The sequence below is a fragment of the Lycium ferocissimum genome, chromosome 7 (genome assembly GCF_029784015.1).
Source record: "Lycium ferocissimum isolate CSIRO_LF1 chromosome 7, AGI_CSIRO_Lferr_CH_V1, whole genome shotgun sequence".
In the NCBI taxonomy this organism is placed as follows: domain Eukaryota; kingdom Viridiplantae; phylum Streptophyta; class Magnoliopsida; order Solanales; family Solanaceae; genus Lycium; species Lycium ferocissimum.
In genome coordinates this window covers 24,413,616-24,441,461 of record NC_081348.1, presented here as the reverse complement: position 1 = coordinate 24,441,461, position 27,846 = coordinate 24,413,616, and the positions used below count along the sequence as shown (strand labels likewise).

General features: G+C 36.9%; 4 protein-coding genes and 1 pseudogene across 5 annotated transcripts; 1 reads left to right on the top strand and 4 right to left on the bottom strand.

Annotated features, from left to right (window-relative positions):
• Positions 1 to 434: 434 nt before the first annotated feature.
• On the bottom strand, positions 435 to 6,126 carry LOC132063960 (glyoxylate/hydroxypyruvate reductase HPR3-like). The gene is made up of 2 exons (XM_059456752.1): positions 5,567 to 6,126; positions 435 to 1,403 (listed from the first exon to the last, which is right to left on the bottom strand). The coding sequence occupies exons 1-2, from the start codon at positions 6,017 to 6,019 to the stop codon at positions 882 to 884; spliced, it is 975 nt and encodes a 324-aa protein (XP_059312735.1). The 5' UTR covers positions 6,020 to 6,126; the 3' UTR covers positions 435 to 881.
• A 1,712-nt stretch (positions 6,127 to 7,838) lies between these two features.
• On the bottom strand, positions 7,839 to 10,590 carry LOC132063961 (glyoxylate/hydroxypyruvate reductase HPR3-like). Its single transcript, XM_059456753.1, has 2 exons — positions 10,029 to 10,590; positions 7,839 to 8,378 (listed from the first exon to the last, which is right to left on the bottom strand). The coding sequence occupies exons 1-2, from the start codon at positions 10,476 to 10,478 to the stop codon at positions 7,857 to 7,859; spliced, it is 972 nt and encodes a 323-aa protein (XP_059312736.1). The 5' UTR covers positions 10,479 to 10,590; the 3' UTR covers positions 7,839 to 7,856.
• A 7,839-nt stretch (positions 10,591 to 18,429) lies between these two features.
• On the top strand, positions 18,430 to 20,679 carry LOC132062614 (glyoxylate/hydroxypyruvate reductase HPR3-like). Its single transcript, XM_059455149.1, has 2 exons — positions 18,430 to 18,910; positions 19,791 to 20,679. Exons 1-2 carry the CDS (start codon positions 18,455 to 18,457, stop codon positions 20,310 to 20,312), a joined length of 978 nt encoding a protein of 325 aa, XP_059311132.1. The 5' UTR covers positions 18,430 to 18,454; the 3' UTR covers positions 20,313 to 20,679.
• A 336-nt stretch (positions 20,680 to 21,015) lies between these two features.
• LOC132062042 (sugar transport protein 12-like) lies at positions 21,016 to 22,233 on the bottom strand (annotated as a pseudogene).
• Positions 21,933 to 26,812, bottom strand: LOC132063959 (B3 domain-containing protein LOC_Os12g40080-like). Of its 2 annotated transcripts, none has more exons than XM_059456750.1 (4): positions 26,640 to 26,812; positions 23,403 to 24,860; positions 22,909 to 23,286; positions 21,933 to 22,796 (listed from the first exon to the last, which is right to left on the bottom strand). In XM_059456750.1, the coding sequence occupies exons 1-4, from the start codon at positions 26,727 to 26,729 to the stop codon at positions 22,512 to 22,514; spliced, it is 2,211 nt and encodes a 736-aa protein (XP_059312733.1). In that variant the 5' UTR covers positions 26,730 to 26,812; the 3' UTR covers positions 21,933 to 22,511. The 2 variants fall into 2 exon arrangements, with proteins under 2 accessions (XP_059312733.1, XP_059312734.1); XM_059456751.1 differs by having other exon boundaries at positions 21,936 to 22,796; positions 23,403 to 24,897; positions 26,640 to 26,776.
• Positions 26,813 to 27,846: the final 1,034 nt, after the last annotated feature.

The following is a 27,846-nucleotide window of genomic DNA, read 5'->3' as shown; positions in this document are numbered from 1 at the left end:
ACTAAAAGAAATTGTGTAAAATCTGTCACTTCACCTGTGGCACTAGGAAGATGCACATGCAACGAAAATCAACTGAAAATTCTCTTTTCAAATTACAAGTAGAAACCACGCGCTGAAAATGGAACCCAAACGCTGAAATCAAACACTGAAAGTGAAATTCTAACACAAGTTAACGTCTGACACCGAATACCTGCAAATATATTACTAAGTATTATTTATTCACATGGAACGTCGATAAAGGATGTCAGTCATGAAAATTCTGAACATTAACTAGAATAATCATGCATCTGCTGACCCTAAAAGGCAGACTTGCCAGATGAATTTGGCATAATTAAACAGATAGCTAGATACGTTCTAGGAAATATCATTTGCCTAAATGACAGGAATGCGACAACTACCTCATGCAAATATGTGAGAGGGTTATGGCAAATATGGGAGCTGAACTTGTTAAATCATGCATGTTTTGAAATAAAGAAATTGGCAAACATGACAATCATTCATGGACTCTAACTTTGCTTATTCCAAGGCCCAGAAAAAAGCTCCTCATTTATCAATTTAAGATACGACACTCATTTGCACGTCTACAAGTACATGGCATAAAACAAATAGCTTCCTTTCTGCAGAGTTGTGGTGGAGAATCAGATAGCTTCTTCTCTGGTTATAGCACAGTGGTTTTGCATTTGTAATGGAAAATGCTTTCCAACTCTGACAATCCTGCACCACTAGCTTCCGGTAACATGTTGGTTAAGGAAATTGTTCTCAAACAGGACAAAAGGCAGACTTGCATTCCACTTTGGCAGAGAGTATCCAGGATGAGATGCTGATAAATATCAAGGCTAATCAGAATATGATATTGATTTCAAGGTTGAAAATAATATCTTTTAGTCATCCAAAACTGGAGATAACAAAGGTTTGTTCAAGAACAAAGCTTCCAGATTCCCACAAATGAGTTCATATAGATCTCTAAAAGAATCCTCGGTATAATAAGCAATATGCCGTGACAACACAACATTGTCCAATGAAAAGAGCTCTTCAGGAACATTAGGTTCATTTTCGAAAACATCCAAGCCAGCACCTGCAATCTCTCCCTGCTCTAAACATTGTACCAACTCCATCTCATTGACTATGGCTCCCCGAGCAATATTAATGATTACTCCTTCTTTTCCGAGTGTCAGTAGAACCTCCTTATTGATCAAGTGGCGGGTTTCGTCTGCCAATGCACAACAAATGATAAGGACATCACATTTGGTCGCTAGTTCATGAACGTCAGGATAGAAAGGGTAAGAAACAGGCTTTTTCTTCCTCGACATGTATGATATAAAACAGCCAAACGCTTCAAGCCTTTTTGCAACTTTTAGGCCTATGCTTCCCAGCCCAACAATTCCAACTTTCCTGCCTCCCACCTGCCATCATCAACCACCATCAGGACTACACTTTTTGTAATGCAAAATCCACACAAAAAAATTTGCTAGGCCTGAAATCTTAAGCATAATGAGAAGTGAATGAAACCAGATGATGAAGGATTAAATAATGGCCCACTGATACTAGCCTACTGAAACAAATGTGGTTCAAACTTAAAGTCCAGTCAAGGGGAATGAACTAACCCAAATTCCTCGATTACTGGCACTGCCCAGCCACCCAAGCCCAGCATAACATCTTTATTGACAGCCTCATTCACAAGCATATATTGACGCTACTCTTTTGCTACATTTGGATTTTATCCAGACAGTTAGAGCTTGAGTACTAGAGTCTACCCCAAGAACCCAGCATTGTTCCCGTTGCAGCTTAGGTCCACTCATGAAAGCAATCACATAACTGAGGCTTGAAAACAAACCAGGGAAAATTGATGCATGTCACCTTTCAATCCTGTTGGGTTTTTAAAAGATGGGGCAGCAAAAAAGGGTTAAAAGTATTGATTGAAATTGTCTTTCTATGATTTTTTTAAGCATAGGAGGGCTTTAAATAGCCAACTTGATAACAGAAAATCTGCATAAAATCTGCAAAACAATTTTAAAAAGCCTAATAAAACTCAACAACCTAATCTCTTTCTAAAATTTTAAATTCAAATAAAGTAGACTCATCCTATAACTAATCAGTAATTTTCTTGTTAGAATAATAGGTAGTAATTTTCTTGTTAGAATAATAGGTAGTAATTTTCTTGTTAGAATAATAGGTAGATTAGTTAGCATCAATGAACATTAAAAGAGGACAACTATAGTTTCAGAAATCATAATGGTATTTTCTTTTTCTTGGATTTCTTAGGAAGCATTCTGCTGACAGCTTTCTAATGAAAAACAATTAAAATCAGAAACCATCTTACACCTCACAGATGTATCTGTGCTGCTCCGCTTTCCAAAATGGGCACCCAAATTTTGGACTTCGAATAATTAAATAATCCAATTTGTTAATTTGATTATCTTCCTCAAAAAAAAAAATTATTAATTTGATTATTAATAACATTTTAAAGAAATGTTTCTGACTTCTGAGAAGGATACTGACTCATAAAAATCTCGAAAGTCAAAACTTTCGCCTGCACCTTTTGCCGTGCAATAGTCCCCTCGGTGTCTAAACTTTCCCCACTTCAAATGCCGAGTTCCTGCTGTGATGCTAAATAATTCATTTACGGATTGCAGAGGAAAGGAATATATGTGGTTATCATGAGGGACATCAGTTGCACTCGTTTAAATGTAGTAGTTAGCCCCACACAGTAACCACTTCTTATATTTGCAAGGAGTGCGTGTGAATATCCTTTTGAGCTAACTAAGCCATCATATGACAGAGTACACAGATTGAGGAGGTCACGTACTACCTAAAATGGGGAAACAGGTGCTTCTCTATGAACCTTAGGCCCCTTGCTACGTTGTTCGTTACTTTTTGCCTTTCATTTGACAAAGATTAGAAGAGGGGTTGCAAGGAAGTATAAGAGAGAAAAATCCTTGAGCAGCCTAAATGAGAAAAAAGCTTTTGATTGGACAGTAGGAGTAGGCAGATAAAAGAAGCTAAATACATTTTGCTATCTGATTTGAATCAAATATGAGCAGGTTTAGTTGCACAAAGAAAGCTGTAAAGCAATTTGCTCCTTCCATCTCCGGAGATAATATCATATGTAGTCTTTATACCTCTAACCGGAAAAAGTGTTTTTTAGGAAATAAGATCTTCTTTCCTACTTCGGGGAAGTAGATATGCAAAACCTAATACATTTTTAATGTACCTACTTGGTCTTTTCAGTCATTGAGAGAACTTGTTATGAAGGATGATTTTCCGAACCATGAATTTAAACAGGTTCTTTTTTATGGACATAAAAGCAAAACAACAATGTATGCATCAACATGCAATGAATTCACTTGCTTTCTTATTTTTCCCTAAGCTTCGAGGTAACAAAAATGGATAGCACGCAACAAATTCACTTGCTTTCTAGCTTTTCCCTAAGCTTAGAGGTAACCCTAATTTACTCGTGGGTCTTTAAAATTGGAATAGGAATGAAAACCCTACTTGCTAGTGCTACCTAATATAAAATATGCGGGTTGCTAAGGTAGCTACACTTCCTGAAATCACATCGCAATTCATTTGTCAAATACTCCCTCCGTTGCAAAAATAGTTGTCATATTTCGCTTCTCGAGAGTTGTTTTGGCTAATCTTTGGAGCAGAATTGGATTAGATACAAAAAATACTATAAATTGTACTTCTTCTCATATCTATATCATTAAAAAGTACACTTTAAAATGTTAGTCAAAGTTCATGCAGTTTGACTCTCCAGAAACAAAACATAGAAGTAATTTGGGATGGACGAAGTACTTGATCTCCACACAGAGGATTTCAGATTTAATATACATTAGACTTCTAGATTTAACCATGAGTTCAACATCTATCACAAAATATGAAGATAAAATGACATACCATACATTACAAAGTCAGCTAGATTAGTATATCAATCAATCAACTATGCCTTGCCTCAGTGACTATGCAAGCTCAGATGAGATCAATTACCATAGAGAGACGGAATAAGCTTAGGCCTCCTTTGTTTTCATTAAGATTAAGATGTCTGAATCTAAATGCACATCTGAATGATTAAGATGTTGTCTCCAGATCTGAACACTGAATGATTAAGACTGTTTGTTTTTCAACATCTGAATGTGCAGAACATATATATTTAAACATAATAAATATACAATTCAAATAAAAAGGTAACTAAATAAAAATTTAATAAAATAAAAATATTATTTGACAAAAAAATGAAACATTTATGTTCGCTAGTGATGGTGGAGATGCTTTGTAGTGGTAGTGGGTGGGGTAAGTGTGTGGTGGTGGGTTAGGTGGGGTAGGGCTGGTGGGTGATGGTGTGGTGGGTCTGGGGTAACGTGGTGGTGAGGGGGGTGGTTGGGGGTAAGGTAGGTGGGTGGTGGGGGGATTAGGGTGGTGTTGGTGGTGAGTGTGTTTGGAGGGGGGGGTGTGGTGGTGATGGTGGGGTGAGTCGTGGTGGTGTGTTGGTGAGGAGGGTGGTTGGGGGTAAGATAGGTGGGTGGTGATGGTGGGTGGGTTGTTGGGGTGGGAGTTTAGGTGGTAATGGTGGGTGGGTTGTTGGGGTGGGGGTAGGTAGGTGGCGTTGGGGGTTCGGGTGGTGTTGCTAGTGAGTGGAGGTGTTGGGGTGGAGTCGGTGGTAAAAATTATTCATAAAAAAGTACCTCTTAATGATATTCAGACTTTGTTCAAGATTTTAATGATTAAGACCTATTCAGACCAAATAAGTTGTTAGATCTTAATGTAAACAAATGCACTTAATGGTATAAGATCTGAACCATTCAGATTCAGACCTCCATTAAGTGCAAACAAATGAGGCCTTAATACATAGACAACCCCTTAAACCTGCCAGCAAATTCATTTAAACACTCGAACTTCATTCCAATTGAGCACCTGAACATATAATAAAGTGTTCCTATCTGACACTTTCAGTTCAAATTCTAAACACACTTTTGCGTGTGTTCTCAAGCATCCATTCCAAAGATAGTTAAACACATACAATATATCACCTCCTTTAATTATATGCAATTGTCTCAATAAGCCGTACAACCTCGGGCCTATTTTAATTGAGGCTGATGTGTATACTTAAAGGAGATCACAAATTTTATGTGGTTAACTTAACAACCTTACACTTGAGAACACACACAAAAGTTTTTTCAAATTTTGAACTGAAAGTGTTTAATAGGAACACTTTATTATGTGTCTAGGTGCTCAATTGGAACAAGAAGTAGGACCCGTTTGGCCATGATAATTATTCACTTTTTTCCCGATTTTTTTTTTCACTTTATTTGAAAATCAGTGTTTGGATAACACCTAAAATCCCGTTTTCACTTTTTTCACTTTCGGTACTTTCAAACAAACAAATATTCTTTGAAAAAACTATAACCCAATGGCATTTGCTACCAATTTTAAGGGGCTATCTAAGTATTAAGCGGACGGAATATCCTTATACGGAATATGCTTACTTCTTTCTATCTATACGGAAAATAAATTCATGTGTAAAAATCTACTAAAAATGTTGTTAACAAATAGTAGATATGAACTATACCTTTGAACCGAGGGGGAAGTCTCCCTGAAGAGGCCAAAGTCCATTCTTAACAAACCGATGAGCACTAGAAACTTTTCTAAGAACATCAATCAACAATCCAACAGCAAAATCAGCAACATCCTCTGAGAAAACAGTAGCAGCACTAGCAACAGAGATACCTAAACGGCGACACTCAACGAGGTCAATATGGTCAATGCCAGTGCTGGTTGTAAAAATAAGGCGGAGTGACGGGAATTGACGGAGCAAGGAGGACGAAATGCGGATATCTTTAGGAGAACAAATCATGGCTTGTACAGATTGAGCATGTGTTGAAATGAATTGGTTTAATGGGAGTGAAGATTCCCATGGCTTTAGGAGCTTGAATTTTTGTGATAACTGGGAGTTGTAGAATTGGAAAACTGCTGGTCGGCCCAGGACTATTACCACTGGTAACATAGCTTTTGGTTCTGCCATTGATTGAGTTTGAGTTGGTGATTTTGGAAGATTTTTGGCACCTATATGTCTGTTTATTATCTAAAATAAAAAAAGACAGATTAGATTAATTATGAAATGATTTCTTGATTTTGTGTTTTTGTTTGATTTTTTTTTTTTTTTCTGGTCACATGAATATTAGGTGTAGATGAATCTGTCATTTTAGGGTGTGTTAGGTATGGAGAAAATATTTTTCAGAAAGTATTTTCTTATTTTTGGTTGATTTAATTTTTGAACATTTTCTTTAGGAAAATAAGTTTCTTATAAACTAAAAAAATGACTTCTCTATTCAAAATAGGGAAAATAAATTCTACAAATATCAATCCATAATGATTGTTTTCTTGTTACCCTCTAACAGATTCCACCCTTACACTTCGAACGCCCTAGCCCCGCTTCTCACAGTGTTTTCGTAGATTATGGACAAATATTTTTTGAATTATATTTTCTGTTTACTATCAAACAGAAGAAAATAAGTAAACAAACCACTTATTTTTCATAAAAACTTAAAACATTTTCCTTAATACCAAACACACACCATTAATGGACACTCATCTTTTCTTTTCCTTTTTCTTTTTTTCCTTTGCTTAAAGAATTCATCAAAACTTAATGGTAAAAATTACTTGTACTCGGCATTTACATTAATGATGTGTTTTGGTGCGGAAGGAAATATTTTTCAGAAAATATAATCTAATTTTATTGTGTATGGTTAGTCAAAAAATTTTAAAAAATATTTTATCTAAAAAAACAAGTTTCTTAGAAATAAACATGACTCCCGAGTGAAAACAGGAAAAACAAGTTTCATGAGTGGTAACCCATCCCTCCCCGAATGATTCTTGTTTAGCTAAACATTAGCATCTTCTGTGGAAGCCATTCACCAATTGGACGGGATGAGACATCTTGCTCATGCAAAAGCAAATACCTGAAAGGGGTATGGCAAAGATGGGATTGAACTGATTAAGTACTCATGCATTCAGTGACAGAAAGAAATTTGCAAACATAACAGAAGTCTTTCATGGACTCTTAACTTAGCTTCCACAAGCGTCAAGGAAAAGCTCTTTGTTTTTCAATTTAAGATACAAAAAGAATTTGCATGCGCACATGTAATGGGGCATAAAACAAATGGCTACATTTCTGCAGAGTTAATTTTCTTTAAAAAAAATAGTAAACATTTAATAAAAGGGTATAAGATCTATAGAACAATTTTTGATGTAATTTAAAGTGTATTTATAGATATTTGAGATAATTTGCATGAAGAATCCAAATTATTATTCTTTTATCTATTCTCATAAAAAAATATTTGTATGTTTATGCTCTCTTTTCTTCCTACTTTTAAATTATTTATTCTCACGAAAACAAGTGTTGTAATACATCAAATTGCACTCTTTTTCATTATTTTTTTTCTCAGGTTGTTAGGCATAGCTACAAGCAAATCGAAATAGTAAATTTTTGTTGTATTATCCGGTTATCAAACTCTAGAATTAGGTTCTATTGTTCTAACTTGCTATTGATCTCTTTCAGTTTCTTTTCTTTTTAATTTGAATTTTTTTATTTTTTGCATTTTAATATATGTGACACACTTTCGTTATTAGTCCATCCCGAAAATAACAATTAACAATTTTGCATTTAAAAGGCTAGAAAAAATACACATCAAATAATATATATGCACAACTTTTATCAAAAAAAAAACTTTAGGGCCTCATATTGAAATTTGGCTTTACGCCACCAATCAAGTTGAGCCGCCCCTACAGTTATACAGAGGTTATCCAGAACAAGAAGTTGATAGATATGGAAGATCAGGATATAAGTTGAAAAGAGTATCTCAGTCATCCAAAACTGGAGTAAGCAAAGGTTTGTTCAAGAAAAAAGCTTCCAAATTCCCCGACATGAGTTCATATAAATCTTGAAAAGAATCCTCGGTTAAAAAAGCGACATGCGGTGACAATACAACATTATCCAATGAAAGGAGCTCTTCAGGAACATTAGGTTCATTCTTAAAAACATCCAAGCCAGCACCTGCAATCTCTCCTTGCACCAAACATTGCACCAACTCCATCTCATTGATTATGGCTCCTCGTGCAATATTAATGACTATTCCTTGTTTACCGAGTGCCAGTAGAACCTCCTTATTGATCAGATGACGAGTTTGGTCTGTCAATGCACAACAAATGACAAGGACATCACATTTGGTTGCTAGTTCATGAACATCGGGATAGAAAGGGAAGGGAACAGGCTTTTTCTTCCTCGACTGGTATGATATAACGCAGCCAAATGGTTCAAGCCTTTTTGCAACTTCTAGGCCTATGCTTCCCAGCCCAACAATTCCAACCTTCCTGCCTCCCACCTGCAATCATCAATCACCATCAGGGATATGCAATTAGTAATACAAAAGCTATCTACACAAGAAAATTTACTAGACGGAAATCTAAAGGATAATGAACAATCAAGGATAAAACGACGGGTCACTAGTACTAGCCTATCGCAACAAGTATTATTCCAAACTCAACCGATTGAAGACAGGTCCAAGGGGCATGAGATAAATCCCATAATTCCTCCATTAATGCCCAGCCACTCAATCCCAGCATAAAAATCTATGTAAACAGCTTACGCAATATCATGTAGAAATATCACTCTTTTCCTAACATTTGTATTTTGCCCTGACAGTTACCAGCTTGACTCAAGCTGCTTGAGTATCAGACCTCACGAACACGACCTTGTTTTCTTGCCGGTTAGTCCAGTACTGACAGCACCCCAAACCTAAAGCTTGGCTCTGAAACAGGGACAGTCCATGTATGTCACCTTAAATTCTCCATTCTATGGAACTCTATTCAGGATGAGGAAAATTCTAACTTCTAAGCACATTAGACCTGACAGCCTGAGATAACGTTAGAACCCAATTTTAGGAGCTTACACATACCCTAAATAGGCAACGAATGGACCTTAGGCAAATTTCGAGGTTGTTCTTTACTGTTGGCTTTCATGTGAGACAGCTTCATAGCTGAGGTGTTGCAAGGAAGGATGCCAGAAAACAGCTGAGAGGCCTAAATTAGAAAAAGCTGCTCTTCACAGAGTAGGAGCAGGAGAGGGATAGGAGAAACTAAGTATATTTTGCTAATCCATTTGACCAAATATTAGAGGTTCAGTTGCATACAGAGAGCCATAAATCTCCAAAAAAATCTCATATTTTGAGTCATTATACCTAAAACAAGTATTTCTTCTGCATTAGCATTGAACAAAGTCTCACACTAGGAAAGAATAAACTAACAACATTCTAAGGTCAGGGGAGGAGCTAGAGCTTCGCCCGCGGGTTCGGCAGAACCCTCTAGCTTTGATCAAGCCATGTATTTGTGTTTAAAAATCTACTTAATAGTTATAAATAATTTATCAAGAACCCATTAAGCTACATTTTCTAAAATTCAGAACTCATAAACACAAAATCTCCGCCTTTACCTAAGATACCTCTATACTTAACTACTTGCTTTTACTGAAAGAAGAACTAGTTTAACCAAACTGGATGATTTTCCAAACCACATATGTATCTGAGACTACCAAGGCAACTATGCGCTCAACAGCAAGTGACAGTACTCCCTCGATCCATCCATCCATGAGTTCAACAAAAATTACAGTCCGTACACAAAAATTTAAGATACCAATGGAGGAAAAAGAAAAAAAACTATAGCACCACAGAGAGAGATAAGTGACAGTACTCCCTCCATCCAGTTTTACTTGTCCAATGTACTAAAAATAGATGTCCACTTTTACTTGTCCAGAAAGATAATTTACCTATCATACCTATTTTACCTTTAATATTAATTATTGGGTTCGAAACTTCAAGAGTTATTAGTAGCTGCAAAGCTCTTAATGTATGTTTGATATGATTTATAATAATCAGGGATAATATAGTAAAATTATCATTTTATTTACGGAAGAGGATCCGATTTGCCCCTCAATGAAAATTTTACTTAACACGACGGAGAGAGCTACGATACAGTACTTTGGAAGCGAGTGGGTAGTCCCGATGAAGAGGCCAAAGTCCATTCCTAACAAACCGATCAGCAGCAGATACCTTTCTCAAAACATCAATCAACAATCCAACAGCAAAATCAGCAACATCCTCTGAGAAAATAGTACCAGCATTAGCAACTGAGATTCCTAAACGGCGACACTCATCGAGGTCCATATGGTTAAGGCCAGCGCTGGTAGTAACAATTACGCGAAGAGAAGGGAATTGGCTGAGCAACGACGGAGTAACACGTGTCCCGCCGGAACAGAGCATAGCCTGTACAGATTGAGCATGTGTAGTGATGAATTGGTTTAATGGAAGTGAAGATTCCCATGGTTTTAGGAGTTTGAATTTTGAGGAAAATTGTTCGCCGTAGAGTTTTAGAAATGATGGATTGCCCAGGACAATTACCGCCGGTAGATCGTTTTTGGATTCTGCCATTGATGACTTTGATAGAAACTCACTGAACAGCTAGTTTGGATGGTTACCCCACTTATTAGTATTACTTCAATTTTATTCTATAGTCTTATTAAATTCACGTTATGTAACAAAAAGAACTCATTTTATTGTGTGGCAATATAACGACAAAAACTATACAAATTATTTTAAAAATATATATATAAACTATCTATCCAAATATACTGAAACAATACATGACAACTGTCCAAACCAGGTGGGTGGAAGATGCTTTTTGTTTTTGGGCACATGTTATTGGGTTCCTCCACCAATATAAGTTTGATGGCACTAAATTATTTTAACTTACCATCATTATTTGATTAAAAAATGAGATGAAAATATAAATAATTGATTATAGTTAACTGACAAAATGTATAGAAGTGGGCTATGAATTTTGTTGTTGAAATCAGAAATGATTTTGGTATCTTCTCGTATCGAGAGATGGCCGGTTCATATTATAAGCAAATTAAAAACTAGTTAGGCAAAATGACTAAAATATTCATACTTAATACTGATTATAATAAAATACATACAATATTATAGAGGAAAATGAATACAAATAAAGTAGTAAAGGAATGAATCGTCTTTCTCAAAAGAAAGGGAAAAAAACCTTAAAAATGTAAAAAGGAAATACAAATAAAGGAACAATTTAGACTTCCGCCAAACAAAATACCAGTTGCTGAAGTAATTAAAAATTAGGAGATATATATTAACAAATAATCAACAACAACATTCCCGTATAGTCCCTGGAATCTAAAGAGGGTAGAATCTACGCAGACTTTACCCATTGAGAGATAGAGAGGTTGTTTACGAATATTAACAAATAATCATATATTAGTTATAAGTTTATAACAATGTTATTGTATACGGTAAAAACCAGATGTATGCAAGACCGGTAAGACCGGGGACCGGAGATAAGAAGAGACAAATATGAGTACCGAGTCTTCCTTCTGACCGGGTGGAATTGCACCAAATTGCGGCGATATGAGAAAAGTGAAACAAATGCTTAGTCCCGGTATCTCCCGACCAAACTCGCATCACAATCTAGTTTCTCCATGGCCGAGTTGATCGTGGTCGATAGTCCGGTTTCAGCATGATCGAGTTGATCGTGGCCGTTAGTCCGGTTAATCGCCGATTACAAAATCGTCACATGTCAACATCGTTCTGTCACATTGTACCGACAACCGTACGGGTGTCAGACCATACGGCCCAACCTTATCCTTTTAGGGTTTTCTTTATTCTAAAAGGGTTTTATGTTACATGTAAGGCTCATAAGGCAAAACTATAAATAGGGGGCATTTCCCTACTTTTAAGGATTGGCTTTTTGAGATCTATAACATTATAATAGAAAATATATACATTCAAGCTTTCTCTCTCTCTCTCTCTCTCTCATTTTCTGGTCCGAACTAGTGGAGTTGTGTTTATTCATCCAATATCATTTTAGCTTAGTCATCAATATTTACGTATTTATTCAAGTTATTAACGCATATATTCATATATACTTACCATCGCACACGGATCCATATAAATATATTCCACATAAACCAAAAATAGATTAAAGTTTGTCCACATATCCTATACCTCACTTACAAATTCAATTGGTTACCTAAATTCGGGGTAAACAGTTTGGCGCCTACCGTGGGGCTAGGATAATAGTGGTCTTTTAATCTCGGCTTCTATCTCTTACCCGTTAAGATTAAAAAATCTTTTGTTCATCTCTGTGAAAACGGACCAAATGGCAAGTAGTGGACAATCTGGTCACGTCAACAACAACGAGATTGTGGCCGAAAATGAGAATAGTGGGCTACGGGGCTTACCAGCAGATCCCATCGACCCAAATTCTGTTGATTCAAGGGAGGGCCTCAACCGGCAGAACGCCATGAACCAGGAGAATGCCGCCCAGCCGGCCACTGATCCCTTAAATACTCACAATTCAATTACTTTGTCGCTAGCGCAAGGCCGGAAAGTACCGGATACCCCGGATGGGATTAACTTACATTTAATTTTTGAAATGTTGCAGGAACAGAGAGCTGCTATTGCCGAACAAGGAGTCGCAATAGCCCAGTTGCAAAGCAAAAATGATGAAACGGCCCCGGAGAGGATGAAAGGTGTTGCCGAACCCAGAAGGGATGAAATACGGATGGTCGAGAGTAATGGGTCCGGAGCTGGTTCATCCACCGAAGGTCTGAGAATGCTCGAAACATTGGCGAAGCTTGTAGACTCAACTGAGAAGAGGGTGGAAACATATAACTCTCGGGTGGATCAGATCCCAGGGACTCCGCCTATTCTGAAAGGACCGGATTCGAAGAGGTACATTCAAAGGCCTTTTCCTCCGAGTGCGGCTCCGAAATTGATCCCGAAGAGGTTCAAAATGTCGGATATCCAGAAATATGACGGCACAACGGACCCGCAGGAACACGTGACTTCATACACCTGTGCCATAAAAGGCAATGACGTCGAAGAGGATGAAATTGAATCCGTGTTGTTGAAAAAGTTTGGGAAAACTTTGTCGAAGGGAGCATTGACTTAGTACGATCATCTGCCCGAGCATTTGATCACTTCTTTCGAAATGCTTGCGGATGCTTCTCCTGGAGTGTTAACACATCGTACACTTCTGGCCCCGGATGTACGCATACCCGTGGAAGCTCCATACCTTAGATAAAAAAAAAAAAAATTGAAGTCCAGATCAAGCTATTTGGAGTAACTTACTATTAAAAAAATATATATTATTCCAATTTTAGCAGAACAAATATGCACTGGCTAGATAAAGCCAACTTCTATTCGCCTTATTTAGAAACCACTGATAGTGGTCCACATTAATACCTATAAGGTATAGACAAAATAATTGTCCACCCACTTAGACTTAGGTCCCATATAATAAAGCATTATCATGACATTTTAAGTATCTTTTTTTTGGGCTACTGAGGCATCAATTAAGTTTCACTTTTCTGGCTATATAAATATCACATTAAAGGTACAATGAAAAATAATTAGTTATTCAGATCTTTTATATAACAATCCACAAAAATAATAGTAACATAACAATAAATTTCTTCAAAAGTGCTACTAAACAAATCAGACCTTTTATATAATAATGCTTCTAACAATCATATCTTAAGTCCAAATTAAAATAACACAAATAAGACAAATATATATCTTATACGTATTAAAATAACACAAATAAAAAATAACAATTAAGATATATAAGACAAACAGATATCCTACATTTACTATAAATATACAATATTAGATGAGTTAGAAAAAATACTTTAATTTAGATAGCAATAAAAGATAAAGATGAAGAAGTTGCTCCAAAAATTAGACTGTAACGCAAGGTTTAAAAAGAAAATAAATGGAGGAGAAGGAAAAGGAAAAGGAGAAGGAGACGGAGGCGAAGATGAAATTCTGTAACTTCAAAAGGATGGAGGAAGAGGCGGAGGAGAATGGAGAAAAATTAGGGCAACAATGCACAATGAGTCGTGGACAGTACCACGTTTTACAAATATATGTTGTAAAACATGGACTGATCCACGTTATACAAAATTATTTGTATAACGTGGATCAGTCCACGTTATACCTTTCATTAATTTTTTTTTTTTGGGTTGTGATGTCTGACAATGAAGAAAAATTTTGGGGTATAACGTTGTTATATCCCGCATTTTGTACGTCGGAATATCTTTAAGTTGGTTGCGAGGAGTTAAAGACAAGGTCATTTTTCCGACTTTGTTTTAAGACATAAGTTGCCTATGAATTTTGTTGGATGGAAATATTAAGGAATTTGGGGTTAAAAGTGAATTATGAAAAGTTAGACATTTTATGAAATATGGGACCAAAAGGAATTATGGGAAGTTGGACATTCCATGAAAACTTGGGGCCAAAAGTTAATTGTATAAAGTTGGCCAATTCATGAAAATATGAAGCCATGTGGCCGGCCATGTGGTTATGTGGGCCATGGCCACATGGTTGGCTATTATGTGGAATAAAAGATGACAAAGTCATCTTATTTCATCACTTCACCTCTAGAAATTTCAAGAAAAAAATTGGAGAGCCAACATAAGGGGGTGTTCGGCCATAGCAAGAGGAAAGGGAAGATAAAAAATCTTCATCCTAAAAATAAATTCTTCTAGTTTTCCTACCAATTGAAGGGTGCTCTTTAACGTGAGATAGTTGTTAGAACAAGCAAAGCTCTTATTCTTGCAAGAACAAGGCTAGCCGAGTGAAAGAAGTTGGGAGAAGAAGGTATGCTTTAATCTTCTCTTTTATATGTTATGCATGGTTTATGTATGTTGTGAAGTATGGAAATGAATGAAAATCATGAAAATAGAGATGTTGAAGTGTAGCCGTGTGGGTGTGTTTGGCCGTGTGCATGTAGAGGTGTTGGGGTGATGAATTAATTGCATTCAACATGTTTGGGGGTTGTTGTAATGTGTAGAAAACGAATGAAACTCATGAGGTTATATATGTTGATGTTGAGCCGTGTAGGGGCTGTTTGGTATGCAAGAAATGAATTTAATGTTATCTAGTATTTTGGTTGTCGTCGTTATGAATTCGATGATGTAAAATGAAGGCTAATAATCCAAGTTGAAGATCAAAACCGTGTGGGCTGAATTGAGAGTTAATGTGACCTTAATGTAATTTCTTGAAATTGTGAGGATAATGTTGTTAATGTGTGGATTGTCGATGTAGTTTATGAATTTGGAAGGAAGAAACGTGTCGATGTCGTCCCTATGGAAATTGGAAAGTTTCGGTGATGTAGTAAGTTGGTTTGGCCATTTGGAATGTTGTGCGAATTATTTAAAGTGTGTTTGAATGTTGTTAGAATGGTTGTTGGTATTGTTGTTGATGAATTAGCCGAGTTGAATTCTCGGGTGGATGTATTTACAGGGGAGGTGCTGCCCAATTTTCTGTAGAATTGAGAAATAATTTGGAATTGAATTCCTAAACGTTTATAGCTAATGGTTGATACTTATTGGCGTTGTGTAGACCTTGGGGAGCCGAGGCCTGAGTTTGGATTAGCTTAAGGAGCGGCCAAGGTATGTAAAGCTCAACCTTTCCTTCTTTGGCATGTCTTAGTTGAAAGTAAGTTATGACACGAATCTCGAGGTAATTCTATTCTGGTGATCCGAGCGTGTTTATGATCCTTATTTGTTTCTTGATATTCATATTCTTAATGTGGTCAAATTATGGTCTTTACGCTTTTCGCATGAATGGAATTCAAAGATTGCATAAAAGTTTGTTTTCAAAAAGAGTTTGTGTCCTAAACGATTCCGAAACTACGAACGTCCGTAACTTTCGCAGAAAGGCTCGGATCGCTTCGATTTGTTCGTAGAAAGTTCTAAGGTGAATAAAGTTTGTAACTTTCCGAGGCGGACTCAGATTGGTTTAGCATACGGCTATGATCCCTATGGTTTGTTAATACGTTTATGATATATGCTACGTTTCCGAATAACGTCCGAAAGATATTTGATTTAACTATGGTCCGCTTTTCAAATGACATTCCGGTTAGACCACTTCATTGAGTCTGTGATTATGATTTTATATGGTTTCTCACTACTCTGCTCGTGCAAGCTCAGTATGTCTTTCACCGAGTCCCGGGCCGCGTACGCATTCGTGCACATTCTACTGCATTGTCCACCGAGTCCCTCACTAGAGGGCCGGGTACGCTATATATGTATATATGATGATATGATGATGTGATGAGGTGGAGATGGCGGCCAGGATGGCATACCGAGTCCCTTGCTAGCGGGGCCGGGACACGCTATTCACCAAGTCCCTCACTAGAGGGCCGGGTACGGTATGTATATATATGTATATCTGCATGCATACATGATTATGATATGATTTTACTCACCGAGTCCCTCACTAGAGGGCCGGGTACGATATATATGTACGATGATATAATGATATGATTATGATATGATTTTATCTACCGAGTCCCTCACTAGAGGGCCGGGACACGCTATATGTATACATGGTGATTATATGATTTTGATATGCATGATAAACGTTTTCGAAGACAAGTTTTATGATTTTCTGTACTCAGTACTTCGGTATGATCCCGCTTATTGTATTTCATGGCTTACATACTCGGTACATATTCCGTACTGACCCCCTTTCTTCGGGGTTGCGTTTCATGCCGCGTTGTGTACACCCGCACGAGTTGAAGATATTAGCGAGATGATGTTCTAGCGGAGATTGGCGAGCTCCATTTTCTCCGGAGGCCGCCGAGTCCGAGCACTATGATATGGATTCATGTTCCATGTTAGAGACTTTGCGGCATTACGTGTATGTAGTATGTCGGTTTTTGTAAGCGGCTCCATAAGTTCGATGTATTGTGATGTATTATTTTACGGGTTTTATATGATCACAGGTTTTATTTGATTCGAAAAAGATGAAAAACAAGTTTGTTTTCTGAAAATCCTCCATTATGTATTTATGCTACGCTATGAGGGCCCAATATGATTATGAGTGTCACGAGAGTCAGCGGGTTCACTCGGCCCTAGGTAAGGGTCGGCTGCCCATCACACCCTATCGGATTAAGGGTGTGACAAACGTGGAGGAGTCCATGTTATACCCGTTTTGGTATATTTCTGAAAGACTACCCCCTTTTGGTTTATACCGTGTATTTTTATACCTTTTAGGCTCCGGACTCCTAGCGACTTGACGGCGTTGCAACCCACGTTATACCCGTTTTGGTATATTTCTGAAAGGCTACCCCCTTTTGATTTATACCGTGTATTTTTATACCCTTTAGGCTCCGGACTCCCAGCGACTTGACGGCGTTTCAACTCCTACTTAGCCCAATTTTGCAACCTGTCTATAAAGTGAAACAATAAGTCATCATTGGTAAGATTAGGAATTTGAAGCATAAGGGTGGTGAACTCCTTGACATAGTCTCGTATACTCCCTATTTGTTTCAGCTCCCTAAGTTTGCGCCTTGCCTCATACAAGACATTACTTGGGAAGAATCGTCATTTGAACTCGTTCTTGAACTGATCCCATGTGCTAATTGTGCATAGACCTCTCTCAGCATCGGCGACCTTTCTTCTCCACCATAGCATGACAGTCTCTGATAGGTACAACACAACGGTGTTGATCTTGGCCTCATCATCTCTTACTTTACCATGCTTGAAATAGTTCTGCAAGTGCCAAAGAAAGTTATCCCACTTCCTGTGCATCACGAACCCCTTTGAACACTGGTGGCTTGGGAGCCTCGATCTTAGCCTCCCTCATTACAACAACATTGCTGGGTGCCTCACGCCAGCGTCGACCTGCTCTTCGAGTGCCACTATCTTTTCTTTCATGGCATCGATAGTACTTAACGCCTCCATGAGTCTTTAACTTTATGGGATGTCCTCGAAGGAACAAAAGAACAATTGCATTTGACTCCCACAATTTTTACCCTTAAAACAATTTAATGACTCCACTAAATTTTATTCTTACGGGCATGTGTCTTATAATTACGTGCAAATGTTACAATACCTGTAATTTAGAAATCTTAAAGGTCTTAATATTATTGTATATCTAAGATTATATATTTTAAAAATCTTTACTTTTAAAAAAACTCATATACAGTCAAATAAAATGAAGAAGAGATTCAAAAATTCCCTTATGGTATTTCATAGGTGTAACTTGGACAACGGAAAAAATACCCGATATTTTAACTAGAGGAGCGACCGTTTAATTCACTAAAATCCCTTCAGCATCACACATTTTTCAGGTCCGAAGAAATCCAGTATCCAACTATTAACTCTTGCCAAAATTATATTATCGGAAACGTATACCCATCACTTTTCACCTGTTAGAAAAACCGTCTTTAATACATTAAGAAAAGATAGTTCGGCGTGAATCATTGTGTGTGATTTCGGTGATATGTCATCATTGGTTATCACAGTCATAGGATACTCATAAAATGCACTAACCAATAATAATCAAAACAGAAAACAGAACCAATAATTTCAATGGATCAATCTGAAGAACAAATTAACCTCCCAGAGCTCTTAGTAATTAACCCACCCCCAGTATTCATAGTCCACCAACACCAATTCTCAACAAAATTCAAACTCCTCAAAGCATACGAATCTCCACTCTCCACAGACCTCTTCCTACAAACACACGCACAGTCCACTAAAGCCATCATCTGTTACGGAAAAAGCCCAATCACTAGCAACATACTTCATCTTCTTCCTTCACTTCGACTCGTTGTTACAGCTAGTGCTGGATTCAACCACATAGATCTACTTGAGTGTAAACAACGAGGTATCGCTGTTGTTAATACAGGTGATGTATTATCTGAGGATACTGCTGATACTGCTGTTGGATTGTTGATTGATGTGCTGAGGAAAATTAGCGCTGGTGATCGGTTTGTTCGTTCTGGAAATTGGGTTAATAAAGTTCAGTACCCTTTGGGTTCTCGGGTATGTATGTATACCTTTGATCTTATCTTTGCCTTTCTCCCTAGATATATTCATTTCACCATAACTAAATTAACAACTTTGTTTGGTCCAATTTTACAACTATGTATCAGGTATTTGGCATCGTTTTAAAGTAACTTTTTAACAATTACTTCCTCTGTCCCAATTTATTTATTTGACTTAGTACGAAGTTTAAGAAAGAATTTAAAATTTATCGTCTAAAATAAGCCATCAATATTTGCGTGACTGTAATTTATTTTATTAGGGGTCAAATGACTGTTTTAAAGTTACATTATTACTAATCATAGAAATGTGCCATTTTTTTTAAAATGGACTTAAAAAAAAAAGTATCACATAAATTGGGACGGAAAAAGTAATAATAACCTTTTTAGTTACTGCCTTACTGGAACATGTTTTTTTTATAAATATTAAGAATTTTAGGCTTTTTAACCATTACTTTAATTTTCTTCTCGTACTATTAATAATAACTAAATCTAGATGTCCAATTAAGACTGTCAAATAAAATAGCACAAAGCGTAGCAAGTAGTTAACTCTTTCATTTATACTTGGTCGCACGTTACTTTAAAATAAACATGAAAACTAGCAAATTTAGACACTAAAAAGAGAAGGACTGTGAAAAGCTAAAATATTTTAAATGTGAGCTCAAAGAGAGAAGAATATTAGAACTCTTAATAGGGCACCACTTTTCGTCACTTAAGGTTCAAATATTTGGTTATTCTGTCTTCATATAATATTATTTGAGAAGTTGATCTACTAAATTAGTAAAATTACGGCACTGTTTTGTTTGGGAGAATATTGTTACCATACACCAATTGATTACCGATGTTAACTGGATTTTTTTTGGCATTTGCTCGTTCAACAGTTGGGAGGTAGGCATGTTGGAATAGTTGGTTTAGGCAACATTGGTTTAAAAGTTGCAACAAGGTTAGAGGCATTTGGCTGCAAAATTTCATACAACTCAAGGCAAAAGAAAACAGTTCCTTACAACTTCTACCAAAACGTTTGTGAACTTGCACTTGACTGTAACATCCTCGTCATATGTTGTACATTGACTGTCCAAACTCATCACGTGATTGACAAGGATGTCCTAAAAGCATTGGGAAAGGATGGCATTCTCATCAACATTGCTCGTGGACCTATCGTTGACGAGAAAGAACTGGTGAAATTCTTGGTTGAAGGTGAGATTGCAGGAGCTGGTTTGGATGTGTTTGAGAACGAACCAAAAGTTCCTCAAGAATTGATTTCATTGGATAATGTTGTTCTTACACCACATAAAGCTGCCTTTACAGAGGAAGCATTTAGCGATGCTTCCCAAATTGTTCTGGCTAACTTAGAAGCCTTTTTCTCAAATAAACCCTTAATTTCTCCAGTCATCGATGTATGACCCAATTGGGCAGCCACATTTACCTACTACTTTCCTGAAAATGCTATATAATTAATGCGACCACCCAATTCAAAATGTTATATACTATTTGAGCTGAATTTGGGGGGATCAAAATGAGCTGAATTAATAAATGAGGCATTGTCCAATCCTGCTCAATCAGACATCTAAGAATGTTGCCTTATGTAATAGTAATAGGTCTGACCAGGAAATTAGCTTTCACACGCATTGGAGATTGAGTATGCAATTCTTTTCTCCTTATTTGCAACTGATCCTGGTCAATTGTTTTTTGCACTCTATATATACTTGATTTCAAGGAAAGAAAACTAAGATGCGTGATTGTATCAATTATTTCAATTTCGATGCTTTTGTGATGGCCTTACTGATCTCTTCTGCTCATTGTCATTGCTGGAATCTTTTTTCTGCTGCAACAGTTTATGGTCTTCTTGATATCGTTTGGCTATGCATTCAAGCAACAATTTATAGTACTATTTTACTTTGTAACCTTAGAGCCTAGTTAGTCCTAGCCTTGTCAGGAATCAAAATGAATCAGAAACAAGAATATATTGAATAGAAAGAAAAAGACAGTAGTAGTATGAAAGAATAATAAAGTCTTGTTACCAAAAATCCCAAAAACATTAAAAAAACAGAGAGATGAAAAAGCTATACTAAAACTTAAAACTAGGTGGGCTAATCCTATAGTACTCTAGACCATCTCCTCTTCGGGCTCCCCTTGTGGCTTCGAATTTGCAGCTGCATCATCATCAACGTACCTTTTGCAGTACCTATGCTCTCTCCAGACTCAGGACATCTCTTCAATGTGTATATTTTTGGTCTCGGGCGCATAGATGTAGACAAACAGAGTCATTATAAACACAAAGGCATTGAAGAAGATGAACAGACCGAACTTCATCCAACAGAGCACCTTAAAGAAAATCTGAGCCACTCCAAACGTGAAAAACATGTTCATGGAGATGGTAACGCACTGAGCTGCAGATCGAACTTCGAGTGGAGAAATCTCACTTGGAACCAACCATCCTAATGGACCCCATGAAAATGCAAAGGCAGCCACGAAAACACAGATTCAGAGGACCACAAGTATTGCATACGACTGAGGCAAAACTGTTGTGACCCTTGTTGTTCCAAATTTCCACCCAACAAAAATTGCCACTGCTGCCTGGAATAAACACATTAGGATGCCACCACAGGGGAGCAGTACCCTCCTACCGTACCTGTCTGTACAATAGACTGAAATAAAAGTTGCACACACAATTGACAGCGCCAGTGATGACAGCGGACATAAGGGACGCATTGCTCTAAAAGCCTAGCGTTTGGAAAAGCACCGGAGCGTAGAACATGACCACGTTAATTCCCGTGAGCTGCTGGAAGGATGGAATCACAGTAGATAAAATTAACTGGGGTCTATACTTTCGGACCATCAGAAGGTTTTTCCATGGCTTTTCTACCTTAGAAATAATTTAACTTTACAAGACGATTTACAGCCACAAATATATCTAAGGCTTGTTTTAAACCACAAATTTAAAAAATCTTCCTTTCTTTCTTAATCTCCGCGCCAAGTCAAATGGTGTCACATAAATTGAGGTGAAGGGAGTATTAATTTGACACTATAAGAAATCTCTCTAAGATCTGATGAGTTAACTGCATTTCTACATTAGAAAAACTTCTCAATCAAACAATTGACAATATATGGCGATTATATCTTCTATTAATTGAAGATAGAAAAACCTTTTTGCTAGATCCTCTGTGTTTTATGTATATGGTTTTGGATATGCTGATTTTGTATAGGGGGATAACACCTTTCACTTCTACATGTGAAAAGTTGATTCCTCAAGATTGTTTGTACTCGAAGCTCACATTGAAGCATCAAAAAAGGACCAGTTGTGTTAGATGTTTCATGTATCATGTCGTGTATGAGGATAAATTATTAATATGTTTGTGTAGAATAAAAGATATTGGAAATCAGTGAGGTCAACCATTAGAAAGCTTCTTCAACTTTGCACATTAATATCCAAAATGAAATACATGAACAATGGGACCCCTGTTGCCTTACTCCTCATATATATAGTACAAACCTAACTCTATAAAAGAAGTTCAAGAAGAAAAAAAGATCTCAGTACGTACAAGAAGTTATAGATACGGAACGCTACACGTGTCGGGTGAATGATATTTGCTCTAATCTGTTCACACATCTTCGTCTGCGGGAAATATGTGGACATTGAACAAGAGATTGGATCTATTAATCTGTTCGAATACACAAACATCACCTGCTTTTATATTATTGTCCAGCACAAACTCCTTCCAACCTGAACTCAATTTAGCATATTCTTTTGCGCGGAAGCATTTCAAGGCCCATGATCTCTTGCTTGGAAACCGCACTGCCCTTTTTGATCTCTTGCTTGGAACTTGAAGCACCAGATCACTACGTTTGGTGGAAAAGAATTCCCAGCCAATCACCCGGGGTATGGTCTGTAAATAGATGTTCAGACCAAAAGATTTATCATTTAAATGGTGATTCTTGGTCGCTCTATTAGGAGTTAGAACACAAAAATTTGAGAGTCCAATAGATCTTCAATCTTACCAATGATTTGCCAGAAACATATGATGGTTGCATAACACGAATGAAGAATGGATGTTCAGATGTAAAAGCTTTTGCTCTTTGATAGGCTGCACTAATGTATTGAGAACATTGATCGGAAACCTCTGTCGCTTCTCCAGCTATCTCATGCAATGAAACTGCTGGAAATATGGTCACATTCATCGAGAAGGGCTCAATCACTTCAAAGACACAGGCATCTCCAGTTTTTAACTTATTGTCAAGCACGAATGCCTTCCAACTAATTTTAGCATTTTTCGCTCCCAAAGTGCACTTGACCGACCAAGATCCCTTGCCTGTAACACTAAGCACTAAATTGCGACGGTTCAGGAAATGCCTCTTAGCAAATTTCTTCGGTATGGACTGGAAAAGGGGGATACAATCAGTAACTTGAGTTTAAAGTTGTGCATATGCATATGGATTGAATTAAAACCAACAAAGATTTTAGAGTATCGGTTTAAAAAAGTTTGGTAGCTTACTAGGCTGAATGAGTGGGAGACATAAAGTGAACGCATAAAAGATATGATGAATGGATTGTTAGATTTAAAAGCTTTTGCTCTTTGATAGTTTACAGCTATCTCTTCACCCCCTTCTACCTCGCTCTTAATGGGAACAATCTCGGATTGCTGCTTTGGTGACCCTTCTTCCTCGATTACGTTAGTTTGAGTATCAACTGAAACATCATCTTCTTCAACACCATCTTGTCTTTTTCTTTTGCTGGCTTGTCCTAATGAACAATGGCCTATGTTTTCAACAGAATGTTCAACCACATCTAGGACTTTTGCTTTTCCTCTGTGGCTTTCTGGATCAACCTCTAGGATCTTTGCTCTTTGATTGTTTACAGATAACTTTTCATGCTCCTCTGCCTCGTTTGTACTGGGAACAATCTCGAACTGTTGCTTGTGCTTCCCTTGTGAGTCTTCTTCCTCAATTATGTTAGTTTGAGTGTCAACCGAAACATCATCCTCTTCAACTCCATCTTGTCTTTTTCTTTTGCTGGTCTGTCCTAATGAACATTGCCCCATGTTTTCAACAGAACGCTCAACCACATCTGGAACTTTCTCTTTTCCCCAGTGTCTTTCTGGATAAACCTCTAGGATCTTGGCTCTTTGATAGTTTACAGCTATCTCTTCACGTCCCTCTGCCTCGTTCTTATGAGGAACAATCTCGGCTTGTTTCTTATGAGACTCACCTTCCTCGATTACGTTAGTTTGAATGTCAACTAAAACGTCATCCTTCTCATCCCCATCTTGTGTTTTTCTTTTGCTGGCCTGTCCAAATGAACAATGGCCTATGTTTTCAGCAGAATGCTCAACCACATCTGGGACTTTCGCTATTCCTCTGTGGCTTTCTGGATCAACCTCTAGGATCTTTGCTCTTTGATAGCTTACAGCTAAATCTTCATGCCCATCTGCCTCGTTCTTACTCGGAACAATCTGGGACTGTTGCTTGTGCTCCCCTTGAGACACTTCTTCCTTGATTACGTTAGTTTGAATGTCTACTGAAACATCATCCTCTTCATCCCCATCTTGTGTTTTTCTTTTGCTGGTTTGTCCTAATGAACAATGGCCTATGTTTTCAACAGAATGCTCAACCACATCTGGAACATTTGTTTTTCCTTTGTGGCTTTCTGGATCAACCTCCAGGATCTCGATAGAATCATCCGAGTCAATCTCTGTTGTTGGATATTCAATTTCTGTTGCGCTCAAATCAAAGATGGTGACATTAAAATGGGAAAGGCCATTGTAACCAAACATCAAAAAGTGCCCACAGTCTATGGAGTAATAATCACTGAAATCTCGCCATCCCTTGGCTAGCCAAATTTGACCTTCAGAATGAACCACTTCCACTTCCCATACCTTGCCAGTGGGTACCTCAAGATATGCAAGGTTTTGCAGGTTCTTGCAGTATCTGCTGGCAAAGTCTTCCGGAATCCTCTGCATGCAAAGGAAACCTTAACCCAGTTTGATCCATCTAGGAATCAAGACAGTGGTAGATCTAATTAATTAACAGCAAATGCATCATGCATGTGCACATTGCTTTGAGAAAATACAGGACTATTGTGGGATCAAATCAGATAAGGTTACCTTCATAGTTACGTTCTTTCAGGTTTAGTTGTTATGGTAGAATATCTTGATGAGGCAGAAGAAAAATACCGCTGAGCTTGTTTCTGTAAACGCTAGTGTAAATCATGCATTACAGATTACGGAAAGTCTAGTTTGGGAGTGGCAGACTATAAACTCCCAGTCATTAGGATATGACAACTGCCACAAACACCAGCTTCCATTGAAGCTGCAGTGCTAGGCCTTTTTTATAAGTTGTTTCGTGACTGGTGCTGATCAAATCACAGTTGGTGGATGCTGCTATTAAGAAGTTGAGGGAAATTAGCACGTCAAACTTGCATATTTGCATATGTGAAGGGGAACGGTACACAATGTGTTGGCAACTTGCCACTGTTGACCGATGCTTGCAACAAGTGCCTTTTGACAATAGCTGTTGTCTATTGCAGCTTAAGTTCAAAGTGTCCTAGTTTTTGGAGACTCTTCACAATTTCCATTAGATCCCGGTGGGAATCCGTGGGATTAGTTCACAATTTCTGCATTATCACCGGGGTAGCTTGATGTGGAGGGATCTGATGCAAGAAGAAATTGCTACAAGCAGCTATAAGAATTCGGTTATCCACTTGCCAGCAACTCTCTTACAAGTATCACATCAAGTTGTTTCGCTCATTTCAGCAAAGTTAGTTATGGCTTAGGTTATATGTAGAGACGGAATGGAACTACCCTTACCAAAAAGGTGGTGGTTAGTTGAATACCATTCATCAAAAAATTATCTCCTTCCGTCCCAATTTATGTTGTGGTGTTTGATAGCATAGAGTTTAAGAAAAACTGAAGACTTTTGAAACTTGTGATCTAAAACTTGCCAGAGGCATTTATGTGGCTAGAAATCATTTCATTAAGGGTAAAATGATAATTTGAAGTTAGATTTTTTCTAAATACATAAAGGTATCGTTCCTTTTGGACATCCTAAAAAGGAAATTTTCCCACATAAAAGGATAGAGGAGTATTGCTATATACTCCCTCCGTCCATTTTTACTTGTCAAGTATACTAAAAATAGATGTCAACTTTTAATTGTCCAGTTTGAAAAACTAAGAGATAGTTTATCATTTCATACCTATTTTACCTTTATTAGAATTAGTGGGTTGGGAACTCCAAAGATTTGTTAGAGGCTGCATAACTTTTAAAGTATATTTGATTAATTTCAATTATTTAGATGATTATAGAGTAATAAATAGGTGTGACACAGTAAAAATTGACATTTTATTTATTGATCGGTGTGCCAAGTCAAACATGAATGAGTAAAAATGGACTGAAGGCAAAGTACAGGTAAAAATATTCTTCTTAAGCATATGTATTAAATCTTGAATACACTTAGCAAAATTCCTGGCTTCACGATTAGTTAATGGTGCATTTTAGCTTGTTTACTACAGTTAGATCTATAAATAAATTCTTTTCAACAACTTTTGGGGAAACAAAATAGCAGCAGCCATAGTAAAATTATTTAGTCTTCTCAATGTTTCTACCCTCATACATGGTCTTACTTCACATTTTGCTTTGGTTTAGTGATCTAGAATGGAACTTCAAATCAAGATTTCCGAAAAATATAGCAGCGCATAAAAGAAATTAAAGAAGAGGAAGAAATTAAAAGTACTTACTAAACAGCATTGTGGAGAAAATATTATTTTGTAGAATTTGGGTTGCAGAATGTTAGTGGAAGAAAAATTGGATGAGCCCTTGTTTGGCATGACTCCTCTTTCCCAATTGTGCAGAATTTTGTACGTGATAGCAGCATTTGTACCTTTCTTTGTTTTAGGTAATTTCTTTATATTTGTTGGGGCGCAGTTACTCGATACTTGTTGACTGATGGAAGGTTGCATGCATCCAATATAATTAATAATGATGTGTACAAATTGATCCGGACATTATTATGTATAAAAAAAAGGCTAAAAGTAAATTATTAGGGTCAAACTTGCTAACGAATTGTCCAAAATTAAGTAGGCGTTTGGTCATGAAAATAAAATATTTTTCACTTTATTTGGAATTATGAAATTGGAGTTGAAGATAGAGTTGCGCTTGATTATAGTTTTTTTTTAAAAGAATATTTAGTTATTTGAATGTATTGAATCTGAAAGTGGAAAAAAGTGAAAGCAAAGTTTTAAATATTTTCCAAATTCCAAATACAACTTCAAATTGTATTTGGAATTTTCATGATCAAACACTGATTTTCAAATAAAATGAAAAAATATAACGAAAAAAGTGAAAAATTATCATGGCCAAATGTTTGGTCTAATATTTTTTGAGTGTTAGACAAAAAAGTTTCATTTTTGCTTTATCAGTAACAGCTCTAACATGATGATAATTACATATTGTAAATTATATTAATCAACTTGATCAGTAAAGTTGAATCCTTTTTTCCGTAAAATGAACGCGTGAAATGAGAGCTCTGTTAATGATAAGAATAAATATGAAACAATTTACGAAAGTTAGATAGAAAATAAAATAAAAAAATTCATCCAACATGTTTATTTTCTTATTTTAATAAAGAAAATAAAAGTATTCTCTATAATAGCTTACAGCGATTCAAGTTTCTCACTGTCACTTAAGTCAAGCACGTGAAATCTTTTTTTTTGTTTGTTATATAAATTTTTGAATCTTCTTGAAATAAAAAAATGATCCAATGTAGCAGAAAAAGTGATTCAAAAGTGTTAGACGTGAAACTTTTACATTATTTTGAATCGTCTGGTCAGAGCGACTGGCTCCACCACTTCATACGGGTCAATGGTACGTATATCTTGATGCCTTGATTTTCTTACTAGAACCAGCGTTGTAATGATTATTCGTAGAAGAAGGAACGTGATAAGG

Bases quoted from the DNA above. Each gene is read 5' to 3' on its own strand.
- LOC132062614 (XM_059455149.1), top strand. From the start codon at position 18,455: ATGGATCAATCTGAAGAACAAATTAACCTCCCAGAGCTCTTAGTAATT. The intron at 18,911-19,790 runs GTATGTATGTAT...CTCGTTCAACAG, and splicing joins AGTACCCTTTGGGTTCTCGG to TTGGGAGGTAGGCATGTTGG.
- LOC132063960 (XM_059456752.1), bottom strand. From the start codon at position 6,019: ATGGCAGAACCAAAAGCTATGTTACCAGTGGTAATAGTCCTGGGCCGA. The intron at 1,404-5,566 runs GTATAGTTCATA...TGATGATGGCAG, and splicing joins ACTTCCCCCTCGGTTCAAAG to GTGGGAGGCAGGAAAGTTGG.
- LOC132063959 (XM_059456750.1), bottom strand. From the start codon at position 26,729: ATGCCAAACAAGGGCTCATCCAATTTTTCTTCCACTAACATTCTGCAA. The intron at 24,861-26,639 runs GTAAGTACTTTT...CTTTGCATGCAG, and splicing joins TTTCTCCACAATGCTGTTTA to AGGATTCCGGAAGACTTTGC. The intron at 22,797-22,908 runs GTAAGATTGAAG...ATCTATTTACAG, and splicing joins ATGTTTCTGGCAAATCATTG to ACCATACCCCGGGTGATTGG.
- LOC132063961 (XM_059456753.1), bottom strand. From the start codon at position 10,478: ATGGCAGAATCCAAAAACGATCTACCGGCGGTAATTGTCCTGGGCAAT. The intron at 8,379-10,028 runs GTACTGTATCGT...TGATGATTGCAG, and splicing joins ACTACCCACTCGCTTCCAAA to GTGGGAGGCAGGAAGGTTGG.